Raw genomic sequence first — 17,116 nt, 5'->3', positions numbered from 1 at the left:
ATTTCTCTTGTCATGGTGTGCCATTTGCTTACAGTTGTTGCACATCCTCTTTGGTTTAGCATTTTTGGCAGCAGCTTTACTCTTCGTCGACAACATTCTTTTTCCACTCCCCTTGTTTTTCGCCTGCTTAGGAGGAAGTATTGTAATCTTTTCTCACATTTCAGCTTAATTGTAACTTTAGCAATGAGAACTGTAATTTTACTGCACAAATACTATAACTTTTGTTCATTTTTTCACATAACAGTTAACGTGTAACTTAACCCAAGACTACTGTAATTTTACTACACAAGTAGTGTAACTTTACTTCATTTTTTATCATTACAGCAAAAATGTAACTTTAACAATGACAACTGTAATTTTACTCCCAATTAATGTAATTTTATGTCACGTTCCGCACAATACAACAAAAGTGTAACTTTAACAATCAGAATTGAAATTTTACTACACTAGTACTGTAACTTCAGTTAACTTTTTTTTTATAACAGCTAACATGTAACTTTAAGTATAAGTATTGTAATTTCATACACCAATTATGTAACTTTAACACCCAAATTATTTTATTATTGTAATTGCAAAAAAATCAGTTTCATATTACGAAATAACTGTACTAACCCTTGAGTTACAGACTATGAGTCCCTTGTGATATTTGTGTAACCGCCTTGACAGTTTCTGAAACTCCCTATCTTTAAGCTCTGCAATCTCGTGACTGTGTCCCGCATGAAATCGATCAATTACTATAAGGCCGTTCATCATGAATAATCTAACCCTTGCTTTGCACCCAACCCTCATCACTTTAGTTTTCCTTCTCTGCTTATCTCCAATTTCTTTCCCCTCTTGTGTGCTTCCACCAACTTCTACATCTTTGCATTTGCTCACCTTCTTTGCATATGTGAACCCCTCCCGATTACATACCAAAAGTTTCGATCTAATAGTTCCGTCACGCAACTTCTTCGTCGTGTATTTACGCACATAAAATCCACATGCGAGCGCGTACATCTCATAGAATTTCACAGCTTCTTCTATGGAATCGAATTGTTGTCCAACATATGGCGTAAATTGGCTTTCTACTATCCTACAAAATTCATCCTCACCTACACCTTGCAATACATGAGAGAATTTCTCTTCCCCAACATCTTCAACATTCTCATAACATTCTTTAACTGTTAAAATACAAAAACTCCCTTTATTATTTAACCAAATACAAAACCTACAATAGCCACATAACTAATAGTGTAACTTTACTGAGATAACATATAACTCTACCACATAATATATGTAACTTCAACAAAATTGTTATAAAAGAAGTAGGGTTTTTTAGTAGCCCCTTATAGAATACGCATCAAAGGAATTTAGAAGGTCCACAAAATTATGTAACATTCCTTCCACAAAAAAATAACTTTATTCATGTTTCATGTTACTTAACACAACTTCATCCGTTTGCCTTCTCACCTTCCACTTATGCTTTAAAAAAACAAAAAATATAATAAACATTGTTGCATACCAGTTTACTTACCATTGTTAACTTGTACAATCTGCATTTCATCCATGTTAGAACTCGACATTGAGCAATATGGAGATGGCGTTTATTAGAAATAAAAAAACGACAATATGTAAGAAGAAATTTCAGTCACAATGATTTTTTTTTCCCTTCAACTTTCACGCAAAAAACGCTAGAATTATGAAGATGAAGAATCTGTAAAAAAAATTTTTGGAAGAAAGAAGAAGAAGTGGAAAGAATAAAATGAAAAAAAAAGGTTGAAAGGAAGGTGAATGTTTAGCAGCTAATGGAAGCTTCAAAAAACGTGAGGAAATTTTTAATTATTGTCTATGTGAGAGAAGTAATCAGCATTGGAAAAAACATGAGTGACGTTGGAAACCTAAACAAGCCCTCTTTTGTTTTTTTCCCTAATTAATGACTACCTTTTGTCCATCTAATCTCCACCATCCATCCCACTTAATCCTAGGGTAGAAAATAGGACTTATGGACTCAACCAAAACTAAGGACTCATCTGAACCTATCTATATATATATATATATATATATATATATATATATATATATATATATATATATATATATATATATATATATATATATAATTGGGATCCTAGGTGAGAACGACCAACATAATGAGAACCGTGAGAACTCCACCTTCTGTAATTTTTTTTGAAAAAAATAATGACATTTAGATTCGACATAGAATTTTACGGCTAAATAACATATTTCTAGGTCTAAAAAGTATAAACTAGCGACGGAAATCGAGGCGAGATACATTTTATTAATTTTCATACACCTACTCATTTTCATGTTTTTGAAAATTTTCACGCGCCTAGAACTCGTTTTCGTGCACCTAGAGCCTGTTATTTTCATGCACCTAGTAATCATTTTCATGCATGTAACAATTTTCATGCACCTGGTATTTTTTTTCGTGCATCTATAGCCGTTTTAGTATACCTAATTATATTTTTGTTCATTAAATTTATTAATTTATATTTTGTTAATAAAATCACTAAATTTTGTTTAGTTATACTATAGAGTGTGTTTGAATAAACTAAACTAATGGCAAATGATCCATCAAACCTTTCGAAATAAGATTTGTTGGAGATTTAGTGAGGGTTCTCACGGTTCTCATTATGTTAGTGGTTCTCACCGGATCCTATATATATATATATATATATATATATATATATATATATATATATATATATATATATATATATATATATATATATATAAACCTTACTAAATCATCATCAAATCTTGTTCCGAAAGTTTTGAAGAATCATTTACCCTTAGTTTAGTTTATTCAAACATATTTTTAGTATAGCTAAACAAAATTTATTGAATTTATTAACAAAATATAAACTTAATGTACAAAAATACAATTAGGCATACTAAAACGGTTATAGATGCACGAAAACAAATACTAGGTGCATGAAAATTGTTACATGCATGAAAATGATTACTAGGTGCATGAAAACAACAGGTTCTAGGTGCATGAAAATGAGTTCTAGGTGCGTGAAAAATGTCAGATATATGAAGATGAGTAGTAGGTGCTTAGGAATTAATAAAATGCATCTCGTCTCGATTTTTCTCACTAGGTTATGTTTTTTAGACCAAGAAATATGTTATCTAGCCATAAAATTCCATGCCGGATCCAAATATGTCATTATTTTTTAAAGAAAATTCATAAGGTGGAGTTCTCACGGTTCTCATTATGTTGGTGGTTCTCATAGGATCCCAATTATGTATACACACACAAACACACACACACACACACACACACAAACACACACACACACACACACACACACACACACACACACACACATATATATATATATATATATATATATATATATATATATATATATATATGTGAGAGTCAACATCCGGTGAGAACGAACATTCGGTGAGAGCGAGTGACTCGGTAAGAACACTCAATGGTTATACGATTAAGAGCAAACAAATGGGTTTTATTACTCCATAAATCAAAATCACTCAACTCACATTCATTCGACTCACCCAACTTCTACCACCAGTGCTTCACCCTTAACCACTCTGACCACCACCGGCACCACCCAGAGGTTGGCGCCATGCCGGCATGATCAATAGCAGTACAACTTGTCGGTTGTCTATTTTAACTCTTATCAAGCATAAAATCGAGTAAGGCGGTTTCTGTGGTTTGAGGATATGAGAAGTAGCAGAAACCGCCGTTCATACGTGTATCTGAAGATGCATAGTACATAAATTGGAAAATTTGTAAAATTAGGTTTTGATTCTGGGGAAAATCGAGAAGAGATAATAGAAGGAGAGGCGGCTACTTAGCGCGGTATCGAGTGAAGGTGTGATTAGCGCCCACGAGGGAAGGACAGTAGGAAAAGTGGCGCTCGTCCGACATCGGGTCTTCTGGTTTGACGGCGGCATCTGCGGCCAATATTCGTCACCAGTGATGACACCTGAGGTTGGATGGTTGTAATGTCGGGTTCATTGGCGGTGTCGTATTTGTTGTCACCGAGCCTTTAAAGTGGGGATGTTGAAATTGCCATTTTTGGGGAGCTTGGTGAGATAAGATGTGGTGGCTTGATTTGGTTAGGAAATGCAGGGGTATATCGTGATTTACCACTATCAGTTCCGCCGCAAAGACCACCATGTCCTCCTCCTTTGGCCTCAACGCACACCACGCACATAACCTTTTATTTGTATATATATGCAGTGGTAGGAAGTAGTTGAAAGTTATTATTATTTCAACAATTAGGATCAATAGCTGATTGATTATGGAAATGTGTCGTGTGTTTTGAGTATTTAATCAAATGTATAAATATTAATTCTTCCATTTCGGAATTTTTTGGTTGTTTATCATGCCATGTTCAGTTATTGTTTTTTGTATAATCGATTTTATTAGTGCTTAAATGACGAGTGTTTAGTTTGGAATGGTTGAATGATGATCCATAAGACGATTTAGGTTAAACACTTATAATCCGTCCGAAATATTTTGATCAGTAATGGTTATAATTTATATATATATATATATATATATATATATATATATATATGGAGTGAAAGACTTGCTTGACTAATAAGCAGAAAGAGCGTAGTTTTGTCTTGTTTAAAGCTTCTTTGCCAATAAGCTAAAGCGGCAGGAGAACTGCCTTCCTCTAAGTTACGAGGAAGTGAAGCTCGCTCGATTTAAAAAATTACGGGAGAGGAAGCATGGTTTATGTTATGAGCTTTGTTTCTCTTTTTAACTTTTCTTTGTGATTTCACGATCAAAGAGTTAGAGAAGGTATGAGAATTCTAATCATTAGTTATGCTATCTATAATAATATAAGGAATCTTAACCTCAATTGGATTGGATAAAGGAGGAGGTCAAATTTTGCTTACTGTTCAAGTTAGTTAAGTCATTTCAGTCTAATTCGACCTAACAAGAAGGAAATCACGCTCTGTAGGATTTGAACCTACAACATTGGGTTTTGGAGACCCACATTCTACCGAACTGAACTAAGAGCGATGTTCTTATCACAATAGATAAGTATTTAATAACATCAAAGAAAAGGATTCTTTTTGTAACCCAATACTACACCCTGCATACATATACTATCATATATAGTATCATAAAAATAACAAAAAAAATTTCTATGTCCCAATTGAATCGATTTTAATGGGTCCCCCGTCTTTGCCTGAGAAAAAGAATAGGTAGGGATGACAGGATTGGAACCCGTGACATTCTTTATCCTTTACAAAGGCGCTACCAAGCTGCGCTACATCCTTTTCAATTAGAGGATTTTACATAGTCATTGTAGAGACCCCTTTCCCTGTTTTCCAGATATATGTAATTTTAGAAGTAGCAACAACAATTGTTAGAAGTAGTAAGGCCAATTATTAGAATTGTTGAGGTAAAAAGTGTACCCACTACTTAAGATAGGGAAAAGTGTACCTACATCCTTAAAAAGTGTATATAAAATTTACCTAAAAAGTGTATCTACATTGCTAAAAAGTGTATATGAAATTACTTAATAAATGTACCTAAAATAGAAAAAAGTGTATCTACACTCTTTAAAAGTGTATATAGAATTCTGGTAAAAAGTGTATCTACACTCTTAAAAAGTGTATATAAAATTAGGTAAAAAGATGTACCTACGATAGAAAACATTGTATCTACATTATTAAAATGTGTATATAGAATTTAGGTAAAAAAACTATCTAGGATAATTTAAAGTGCATCAGAAATTTGGTAAAAAAAAAGTTGTATCTAACATATATTTTAATATATTTAGTGCGTTCTCACCGAGTGATTGTTCTCACTAGATATATACAAAACAACAACATTACCCCAGTGCCAAAATGGCTCCCGCAAATTCCGGGATAAGGGGGGTCGGATGTACGCAGCCTTACCCTTGTGTTAGCAACACAAAGAGGCTGTTTCCGAGTGACCCAAGATGAAAATTACGTCGAGAACTGCATCGAACGACCACTATTCACAAGAGAAAGAAGAGCAGCCACTTTAGTGAGCCATTTTGCTTTATTCCATCATAATCCATAACCAAAGAGTAATGAATCTTTTGCTCCATTGAAAATATGGAAACAACCATATATATATATATATATATATATATATATATATATATATATATATATATATATATATATATATATATATATATATATATATATATAGAGAGAGAGAGAGAGAGAGAGAGAGAGAGGGGCGGGATCACGTGAGTTTGGTTCTTATGGTGAGATAGATAGATAGATAGATAGATAGATAGATAGATAGATAGATAGATAGATAGATAGATAGATAGATAGATAGATAGATAGATAGATAGATAGATAGATAGATAGATAGATAGATAGATAGATAGATAGATAGATAGATAGATAGATAGATAGATAGATAGATAGATAGATAGATAGATAGATAGATAGATAGATAGATAGATAGATAGATAGATAGATAGATAGATAGATAGATAGATAGATAGATAGATAGATAGATAGATAGATAGATAGATAGATAGATAGATAGATAGATAGATAGATAGATAGATAGATAGATAGATAGATAGATAGATAGATAGATAGATAGATAGATAGATAGATAGATAGATAGATAGATAGATAGATAGATAGATAGATAGATAGATAGATAGATAGATAGATAGATAGATAGATAGATAGATAGATAGATAGATAGATAGATAGATAGATAGATAGATAGATAGATAGATAGATAGATAGATAGATAGATAGATAGATAGATAGATAGATAGATAGATAGATAGATAGATAGATAGATAGATAGATAGATCCTCTCAAAACATTATCACGCTATTCAAAATTATCACATCGGTCTTCTCTTCAAAAACGTTACTCCTCAAAACCGTGCTCCTCTCCTACTCTCGCCTCACCTCACCTGCCACCACTCCCATCACCGTGTCACCGACCACCGCTGATGTCTTCCCCATGTCATGTCGTCAAGAAAACACGTAGTACCACTAAAAAATTTTGAATTAGGGTTCCAGTTTTGAGTTAGAACCGATTTCTGTTCGATTTTAGGCGTGAATTTGGGAATTTTGTCGGGTTTTCAGCAATTATAAGAAGTATTTCCGCCATTGAATCAAGGTTTGATCTATAATTGTTTACTTTTAACAGTTTATTTGAAGAATGCAAAGATAATCATAATTTATCTAATACTCACTATCATTCCCGCCTGGGCATACATGAAGAAGTCATTTTTCCTCGGATGACAGACGGTGCTGTCAATGACAGTTCCTTCACAATCACACGAAAATTATAACTGTTACAGGAGAAGCCAATATTTTGCTATATACAGGATCAGAACGGTAAGACGACTCACTAGGTGGTACGTTGGCTGGAGAGCTCTGCAGTAAAAACCTCGTGTGATGATTCTTCTGTGCTACAATCAGTGTGAAATTAGGACAATAATCTTCTTCTAAAAACTTGCAGGCCTGTGCGAAAAAAACCGAGAAAGATACTGAATAGTTGCTGTTGTACATGAGGAATAAGATCGAAAATAGTACAAACTATAAAACACCTCTTTAAACTTATCAAGTTCCTTGTTCACGACTTGACTGAATTGTGATTCACTGACACCATCCCTGAAAATTCAGAAATGATAGAGGCATAAACCAATGAATTCTGAACCGCCTGGCGAGTCGTATTAATGTCTAAAATGTTGGAAAGTGACATTCTTTTAATAATAAAGTCGAAGAAACGTAATGGAAAATGTACGAAAGAGGAGAACAACACTGATTACCCGAAAACGATTATACGTTTAGGCTTCATCTTGGTACTACTATAGTAGAAGTCCAACAACAATTCCCTAGTTAACAGAAAAAGAAGCACCGTCGTCAGCAGAAAAGCAGTGGTTATGACATCACATTTAGCAAATAACCATCATAAAGCCCATTTTGTCTATTTCAATTTCACAGATGAACATACCTAACCATGCCGTCATCGTCATTAGTAGTTCCCGGGACAAGTTTGAATAAACCATCTATGATTTCGGCCTTGGGAGATTGTATACGCAATGCAGCTCGATAACAAGAAATCGATGGCCACCCTCTATAACTCACAACCTAGAAATTGATAGAAAAACGACACTAGCATAAGTCATCAAGCATTAGAAGTTTGTTTACTTTACTGAGGTACATACATTTAGAAGGAATTCATAAACAGGGAAAAAAGGAGCCTTACTGCTGCAATTGACGGGACATCAGCGCGTCCAGGTGAGCCATGTGAGATATCCATCCCAACTGGGACTAATACAAATAGGGGAATCCGCTTAAGGAAGGGTTCTTCTAATTAGTCAGTTGGTGAGATAATAGGTTACCGATTTAAAATAATCTATAGCTAGTTCGTCAGAATGGTCAGCCACATTGGGACTAAGACATGATCCATACTCTTTAAGGAGGCATCAATGGGATATTTTTGAGAGTCACAAGTAGCAATGCCTTGTGTCACGACTTATACCACCATTGATTATTCTTGTATGGATTGGTCTCATATTAAGCTAATAGAGTAATAGCTATAGAGAATAAAATTATCAATGGTAATGTAGTACAAGAATAACACGGGAATAAAATCAGGGTAACAACACAATAAAAACAGAATAACACCAAAGTAACAGCACAATAACACCAGAATAACACCAAAGTAACAGCACAATAACACCAGAATAATGATGAGTGTGTCGTCTAAGCTCTCAAATAAAATTTATAATCTCAACAAACTACTCCTAGTAGAGTGGCAATTAGAGGTTGAATCCCACGGGACGGGTATTGTATTGACTTATCGGTTGTAAATAGCTTTGTCTTAGTGTCACAATTTGGGTTGAGGTTGAGATTTGCAATTTAAACTACTTAACAAAGGAAAACTAAATAAATGAAAGCAAAGCAAAGTAAGCAAATAGAATTTGTAAGCAATTGATTAAAGACACTAGGGTGTCATGGGTTCATAGGGGAATCATGATGAGATCACATAAATAAGTTATATAGATGCAAGCAATTATTGTTGTAATGGAATCGAGTTAGTTTATATCTTACAATTCCTAGGTAAACTTAGGTCTCGGAGCCGAGTTGGTTACAACTTTACAACACCTACATTGACTTGGTTTTCCCTATTCAATGATATGCATGGTCTAAGAAGTCTTGAGTTAGTTTATGTCTTACAAGTCTTGTTGAAAGGATAAGAGAATCATGCTAGGTTGTCAATCAAGCATTTCATCAAGCATAACATGTGCATAAGTTGAAATTACAACAAGCAAGCATTCATATGAACTTATTAAGTATAGATCTATCCCATGATTAACTCCCATAATCTCCAACTAACCCTAGTTAGGGAACTACTCACTCATTATCATGGAGAACATGTTAACAATGGTGTCAATCATCTTAACAACTATAAACATGATGGAAGAGTAAAGCAATAAGCAATAATTAAGTAAGGAGTAATGAAATTATACCAATCTTAGGATGAGCAAATGGAAAGGACGCACGGCCTCCTTCTGATGGACGCTCATCCTGCACTGAGGGACGCCTGTCCTACCTTAGGGACGCTCGAGCTGAGCTTGAGGACGCCCATCTTTAGCATTGGGACGCCCGTCCTTACTCCGGGACGCACGTCATGAAGGGCAGTTTTGCTTCTTCTTCCATTTGGCTTCCCCTTAACTCGTGGGGATCCTTTAGAGGTCGTGAGGGTCCATCATCATTGCCCATTTACCTGTTTTTTTACTAAGGTCTTTAGTATTACTCTCTTCCTTGTTTCTTGGTCGTTAGATGCGATCAATTTAGCTCCGTTTTGCTCTGTTTAAGCAAGGCTAGAACTCCTCTCCTACCAAGGGCACAAAACCTCATAGAATATGCATAATATGAAGCTAAAGATAAGAAACGACGCTAATGCATGCTAGAAAGCGTAGGAACGAGGCTAGTTAGGGGACTAAATGTGCGAAAATATGAGTCACATCAAATATCCCCAAACTGAACTTTTGCTCATCCCGAGTAAAGAGGTGACTAAAACTACGACCTTTATTTATACTGCTCTAATAACATAGCCGATGTGAGACAATTAGCGGGTCTCACTCCGGCCCTTCAACTCACAACAAGACATCTGAAGAGTCTATTGATCCAAAATACTCAAGAGGGGGGGGGGGGGGGGTGAATTGAGGATTTAAAAATTTTGAAAGATTTTTCGATTTTGCGTATGTAATTGATTATTTAAAGTTTATTAATTAAACTTTAACTAATCAACTAATGAAAGTAAATGAAATAAACGAAAGAATGAAGGGACACACGGTTTTTGAAGTGGTTCAGTTTCACAAGTCGAAACCTACGTCCACTATTCTCGATTAATAAATTTAGTACCTTTCTACAGATTACAAATTTACTAACCCAACTCGTACAACTAACTCTAGCTGTAACTCAATGAGTACCGTTAAATACTCGAGTGACTAACTTACACTAATAAGAAAGCACTAATGATTCCAACAAAGGTTCACGTTACTGAACAAGTAAGAAATCAACTAAGCACTATTATCTTATAACGATAAAATAAGAACAGGTATGCGAGATTTAAAACACACGACCTTTCAAAATAACAAATCGGTTTTTCGGCTTGAAAACACACGGTTTGCTTTGTAAAATTAAAATCAATTTTTATGCTTAAAGTCTCTACTTTAGATGTTGTAAATAGCAAAGTATTTATAGGAAAGAAAGAGTAGGCCACACGGTTTTGCACAAACCCTAATAGCCGAAATAATAAGATATGTAAACCAATTATATCTTCTTATTATCTCTTTCCTAAAAGCCTTAAAAGATAATAAAGAATATTCCAAGAGTTAGAATATAATCTATTCAAATATTATCTTTACTATAAATTCCAAGATTATGATAAGATTTCCTAAAACAAGAATATCTTTTATCATAAACAAATATATTAAGTAAGTTATATAAGATATGTAAAGATTTTATTATAGAATAAAATCTTTACCAAACATACCCTAAGTAACACGAGATGTCACGGCTCATATGCCTCGTGACTTGTGCAAACCCTAGTCTTAACATATGGGTTAGAATTTAGGTTTTAAGAGAGGCTATATTGAAACCCTAATTAGTAGTATGGTCCAACTCATAAGTTGGTCCAAGATAAATACTAGTTAACGTCCAACATAAAACCAAACTCCGCACTAAACCGAGCTTTATTATATAAATACTTTTATTAAAACATTTAAAATAAACTTTAAACAATTTTCAAAAAAAATTTCGAAACAATATAAGTCGTGTATAAAAACTCAGCATCTCAATGTTATAGTAGAAGAGCTATAACATTGAGCTCTTTTACTAGTAATATTATAGCTGCAAAGCTATAATTTTACCAATTCAAGAAACTCATTCTTGATTACCGTTACGAGATAATCACCTATACTATTCTAATCTTCAAGGAGATCTTCGAGTATAGGCTACGTCATCATCCAAGCTTGATTAATCTTTAGACGGACTTCGTCTTCACATAAATCTTGAATGAATCTTTATATCGTTTGATCTTGAATAGAGGCTTGAGCATTCATGCTATCATCACAATCTTCTTTGTTACTTGCTTGTAATAAATTAATTCTAAAACACTTACACAAATGATTACACGCAACAAGTATATAAATTATAAGACACCTTGACATCATCAAAACATAAACATATAAGCTATAGGGTTCAACAACATCTATGAGGTAAGATGCCTTCTTGCAAGGCAAGGTGGTGCTTGCCAAAATGGCGATGCATCCAAACATTAAGCACACAAAACACGTCAAAGGATGCATCAACAAAAGAATAGTCACTTTCCTCATCTAAGTGGCGAAAATCATCTAAAAGGGAAAGCTAAAAATAGAAGGGGCTAAATATGGTAAGGCAGAGGGAGATCAAATGTTGCGGGTACGGTACGGGTTCACGTAGTCGGGCCGAGTACGATGCTCTATAGCATCCAGACGATCGAAAGAACTCCGCACAAGATGAGAAAGAGTCCGAATGCTCCTTTCAAAGTTAAGCACTTTCAGGGAGAGAGCCTTCGTGGCCTCCAATGTAAGCGATTGATCACTTGCCATAACCTTCCCGTGCATGACCAACGCTCCACCTTGACTCGTAAGGAAAGTAAGACGATCACTGTGTGGGAACACTTCCCCACGAATTGCCTTCAATTCTCTTTCAAAACCCACTAACCTCTTATCCACTGCCTCCATCCAAGAATACACCCGAGAAGCATCCAAACCCGAGTCTAAAGACCGAGACGGTCCAACCCGAGAGAATACCGTAGCCAAATTTTTTGAATGCTCCTCAAACTTCTCTATTAAACCACTCATAAAATCTTCCAATTTCGCCTCCATAGCTCCCAAACCCGAATCACCCGGGTTTTCTCAGCCTCCTTAACAAGAAGTAACTCGGGTCCATAAACAACAAGACCCATAAGCTTGATCAACCTATCACACATGCAATCTCATGCACTAACACCGTAACTATCTTGTCCCACCACTCGTTTTATCTCCAACAACCGAGACACCCACATCCCATATGGTAAGTCGATTGTGGTGCTCGACTTCTCTTTTGTTACCGTGAGACTTGTTCTGATTATACAGTGCAACACGACACTACCCAAATTCACTTTCTGTTCCTCCAACCAAGAATAAACCATGATAGCTTCATAACTCGACACCTTATCACGACCTCCTCTCCTCGGCACAACCGTGTTCCACAAAATGTTCAAGAGGAACTTGATTTTTGCCGAGAGAGGACGAACCACAATATTACCTCCATCCGTCCCAACCTCCTCAAAATACCTTTTAACTAACATCTGTTTTTCACTCACCACATTAGACCATTCAAGACTCGGATTTACTTCGATTCCGTCATCGGGAACCGAAAAAGCAGAGCAAAAATCCGAAACAGAGACCGTCACATCAACCCCATTAACAACCGCATGCAAGACTCCTTTTTTAATTGATACACTAGCAAAGAATTCAACTGGATAAATAGGACCCGAAAATTGACTAATGTGACTCCACCCTTGAAAATCAAGAAAATCAACAAAGAATTTAAGAGCGGGAACATTAATCAACCAAGATTTCGGATAGTACCTTCCACCATGAATAGAATAACTTAAAACTCGATTAACTAGGATGCTTTCGTCATGAGTAAGCCGAACACGATTCAACCCTTCCTTGGTCGCGGCTTTTGAAACATCCCGAAGCAAGGTACGAGCAACACCATTCCGAACTATAACCTCGGGTTCCTCCACATCTTCACTTTCATCGACAACTACTTTATTTTTTCCTTTGAAAAGACGGCGTCTTTTACCTTCGGACATGGACTCGTCCCGACCACGAAACAGGGGAGTAGTTGGGTTTTGTTGAGGTGAAGTAAAATTAGTTGAATTGGGATCATGTGGTGGTAGGGGTGATGTTTGGTTATGAGAGTGGCGGTTTTGGTGGTGACGGGTTGATGATCGGGTGGTTTTTGCATGGATTGGATTCATGATGATGGTGATAGTTGAAAAAGGAGGTGATGGTGATGGTTGTGTAAAGAAGGAGATTGTGATGATGGTAAATTTTTGAGAGGATAAAAAGTATGCAAGTGGGGTGTTTGGACGGGTTACACGCAAGGGAGGGGTAGATATAGAAGTAGTCTAGGTCTAGGTTTAGGAAGTGGAAAGCAATTATGGTAAGTGTCAATTAGGAATAGGAGTTATGGTAGGTATAGGAATTTAAGTGATAGAATTAATAGGGTAAAAGATAAGAATTAGGAAATAGAATTGTATGTGGAGTATATTTAGGCGTGTACAAAGAGTAGCAATTTAGGAAGGATTTTTGTAAATTGGAATTATACAAGATATGGTGTGCCATATTTATTTTATAAGGAATTAAGTTTGTATAAATAAGAAAATTCTAAATAACAGTTAGAAATTTATAACAAATATATATTCCAATAACGAAATTATTCATGCAACGCAATATACGGACACAGTCATACAATCTTATCTTAACTAGTCAGTCATAGGGAAATTGAACGTGTATAGAAACTTAGGTACCACTGATTAAAACAATTTCCAACCGTAAAGTCTCAAATCGTTCTCTAACTAATGATTTTGTCAAAATGTTTGCCCATTGTTTTTCAGTACTACAAAATTCAAGTTTTATATTCCCCTTCTCAACATGGTCTCGAAGAAAATGATGTCTTATTTCAATGTGTTTGGTACGTGAATGTTGTGCAGGATTTTTAGAAATAATAATTGCACTAGTATTATCACATAAAATAGGAATACATCCTAAATCAATACCATAATCACGTAATTGTTGCTTAAGCCATAAAATTTGAGTACATACCAGTCATGCAGCAATATATTCGGCTTCAGCAAGTGAGAGAGCAACCGAATTTTGTTTCTTCGAACCCCATGTAATAATACACAGTCCGACAAATGTGGCGACACCCGACGTATTTTTTTTCTCTAGAGAACATCCCCGCGTAGTCGGCATCAGAATAACCGACTAGATCAAAATTACATTCCATTGGATACCACAAATATAAGTTGGCCGTTCCAATTAAGTATCGTAAAATTCCTTTTACGGCCGTCATATGCGATTCTTTGAGAGATGATTAATATCTCGTACAAACACATACACTAAACATTATATCTGGTCTACTTGCGGTCAAATATAACAGTGACCCAATCATTCCACGGTAAGTAGTTTCATCAACTGATTTACCGTTTTCATCCAATGTCAATTTCTTGTTCTCGACCATTGTAGTAGGCATTGCATGAGAGTTTTCCATCCTGAATTTCCGAATTAATTCTTTAATATATTTCTGGTGATGGATTTTAATGCCTTCTTCAGTTTGTTGTATTTGCAGACCTAAGAAGAATTTTAATTCTCCCATCATACTCATCTCGAACTCGGAAGTCATCAACTCAGAAAAATATTTACATAGGCTTCGGTTGGTAGATCCAAAGATAATGTCATCGACGTAAATTTGAACAACAAAAAGGTCATAATCCTCAGTTTTTAGAAATAAGGTTTTGTCGACGGATCCTCTACTAAATCCACTGTCAAGTAGAAACTTAGATAATCTATCGTACCATGCCCTAGGTGCTTGCTTCAATCCGTATAGGGCTTTATCTAATTTGAAAATGTGATCCTTAAATTTGATATTCTTAAATCCGGGAGGTTGTTCAACGAAGACTTCTTTTTGTAAATATCCATTTAAGAATGTCGTCTTTACGTCCATCTGGAAGAGCTTCATCCCTTTGTGTGCAGCGAAGGCTATTAGAAATCTAATAGCTTCAAGACGAGCGACAGGTGCGAAGGTCTCGTCATAATCTATTCCTTCTTGTTGATTATAACCCTGGACCACCAATCTTGCTTTGTTTTTGATAATGACTCCGGCATCATCTAGTTTGTTCCTAAAGACCCACCTTGTTCCAATGACTGAACGATCTTTTGGTCTAGGAACCAACTGCCAAACCTTGTTTCTTTCGAACAGTTGTAGCTCTTCTTGCATAGCTATAATCCAATCTGATTCAGCAAGAGCTTCATTGATATTCTTTGGTTTGATCATGGATAGGAAAGAGTAGAAAGAGCAGAAGTTGTTCAAGGAACGTCTTGTCTGAACACCCTTCTTAATATTCCCTAGAATGTTGTCCATGGGGTGTAAGCTCTTGTATTTCCATTTTGTTGAGGTACTTGGTTCTTCATCGTTATTTGAGTTTGTCCCAACTTCATCTGGATTGGAATTGGAGGAAGTTCCCTCTGAATCCAATCCGGGTGTTGTATTAGAGCCGATTATAACCTCGGACTCTACACCTTGATTTGGATTCAATGTTATAGTAACATCATCTATAACATTGGTTTGGGAGTTCTTGTTTTGAGTCAATGTTATAGTATCATCAACTATAACTTTGTTTTTCTCCTTTTTATCTTTTGGGGAACGATCAAGTTCATCATTCGTTCCCTCAATCTCATTGTCCCCCAATTCTAGTTCCGGAGGATCGTCTCTTGAAAGACGGAAGTCGGGTTCATCCAAGTCTTCTTCCTCATCCTGTACAGGCTTATCAAACACGTTATCCTCAACAAAGATGACATGGACACTTTCTTCAATATAAAGAGTTCTATTATGGAAGACTTTGTAAGCCTTGTTATGATCTGAGTATCCTATGAAAATCGCCTCATCACTCCTAGGGTCGAATTTACTTAACCGGTTTTTACCGTTATTGTGAACAAAACATTTACTCCCAAAGCAACGAAGATGGGAGATATTAGGTTCTCGACCTCTAAGGAGTTCGTAGGGGGTTTTCTTAAGAATAGGTCGGATCATAGCACGATTATGGATGTAGCAAGAAGTACTTATGGCTTCAGCCCAAAATTTATGAGGTAAACCACTACACAAAAGCATTGTACGTGTCATATCTTCTAAAGTTCTATTCATACGTTCAACAACACCGTTTTGTTGAGGAGTTCTTGGTGCAGAAAAATTATGCCCTACACCATTAACTCTACAATATTCTATGAAAGCTTGATTGTCAAACTCGGTGCCATGATCCGTACGAATAGATACAAGATTAGACTTATACTTATTTTGAACACGTTTTATAAGACAATCGAATTCATCAAAAGTTTTGTCTTTTGAATGAAGAAAGATAGGCCATACATACCTTGAGTAATCGTCTACAAGAACAAAGACGTACCTCGATCCTCCTCTACTCCTTACCTTCATTGGTCCACATAAATCCATGTGTACTAATTCCAAGGCTTGATTTGTGTTTACTATTCTTTTTGGTTTGAACGATGATCTCACTTGTTTGCACCTTGCACACGTGTCACACATCCTTTCTTGATCGAACTTGAACTTAGGTAACCCATCAACCAAGTCCCACTTCTTGAGTTTGTTCAAGGTTAGTGAGCTAATGTGACCAAATCGTTTATACCATAGACAAGGATCATCAAGAGTAACTTTCATGCATGAAAAAGAGTTAGTAGGCACAGCATTTAAATCTACCATATAAACATTTCTTTCCTGTGGCCTTCGAGAATAACATTGCTAGTTCCTTCAATAATAAT

At 35.6% G+C, this 17,116-nt stretch overlaps 1 protein-coding gene and 1 non-coding gene across 2 annotated transcripts; both read right to left on the bottom strand.

Annotated features, from left to right (window-relative positions):
• Positions 1 to 4,937: 4,937 nt before the first annotated feature.
• On the bottom strand, positions 4,938 to 5,011 carry TRNAW-CCA (transfer RNA tryptophan (anticodon CCA)). The gene has a single exon. It is a non-coding gene; the product is annotated as a tRNA-Trp (tRNA).
• A 2,175-nt stretch (positions 5,012 to 7,186) lies between these two features.
• LOC141631006 (protein argonaute 4A-like) lies at positions 7,187 to 12,250 on the bottom strand. The gene is made up of 7 exons (XM_074443734.1): positions 11,980 to 12,250; positions 8,221 to 8,285; positions 7,966 to 8,102; positions 7,781 to 7,846; positions 7,559 to 7,622; positions 7,361 to 7,472; positions 7,187 to 7,275 (listed from the first exon to the last, which is right to left on the bottom strand). Exons 1-7 carry the CDS (start codon positions 12,248 to 12,250, stop codon positions 7,187 to 7,189), a joined length of 804 nt encoding a protein of 267 aa, XP_074299835.1.
• Between the last annotated feature and the right edge of the window lie 4,866 nt (positions 12,251 to 17,116).

The sequence above is a fragment of the Silene latifolia genome, chromosome Y (assembly GCF_048544455.1).
Source record: "Silene latifolia isolate original U9 population chromosome Y, ASM4854445v1, whole genome shotgun sequence".
Lineage (NCBI taxonomy): Eukaryota > Viridiplantae > Streptophyta > Magnoliopsida > Caryophyllales > Caryophyllaceae > Silene > Silene latifolia.
This window is presented reverse-complemented; position numbering and strand designations above follow the sequence as displayed.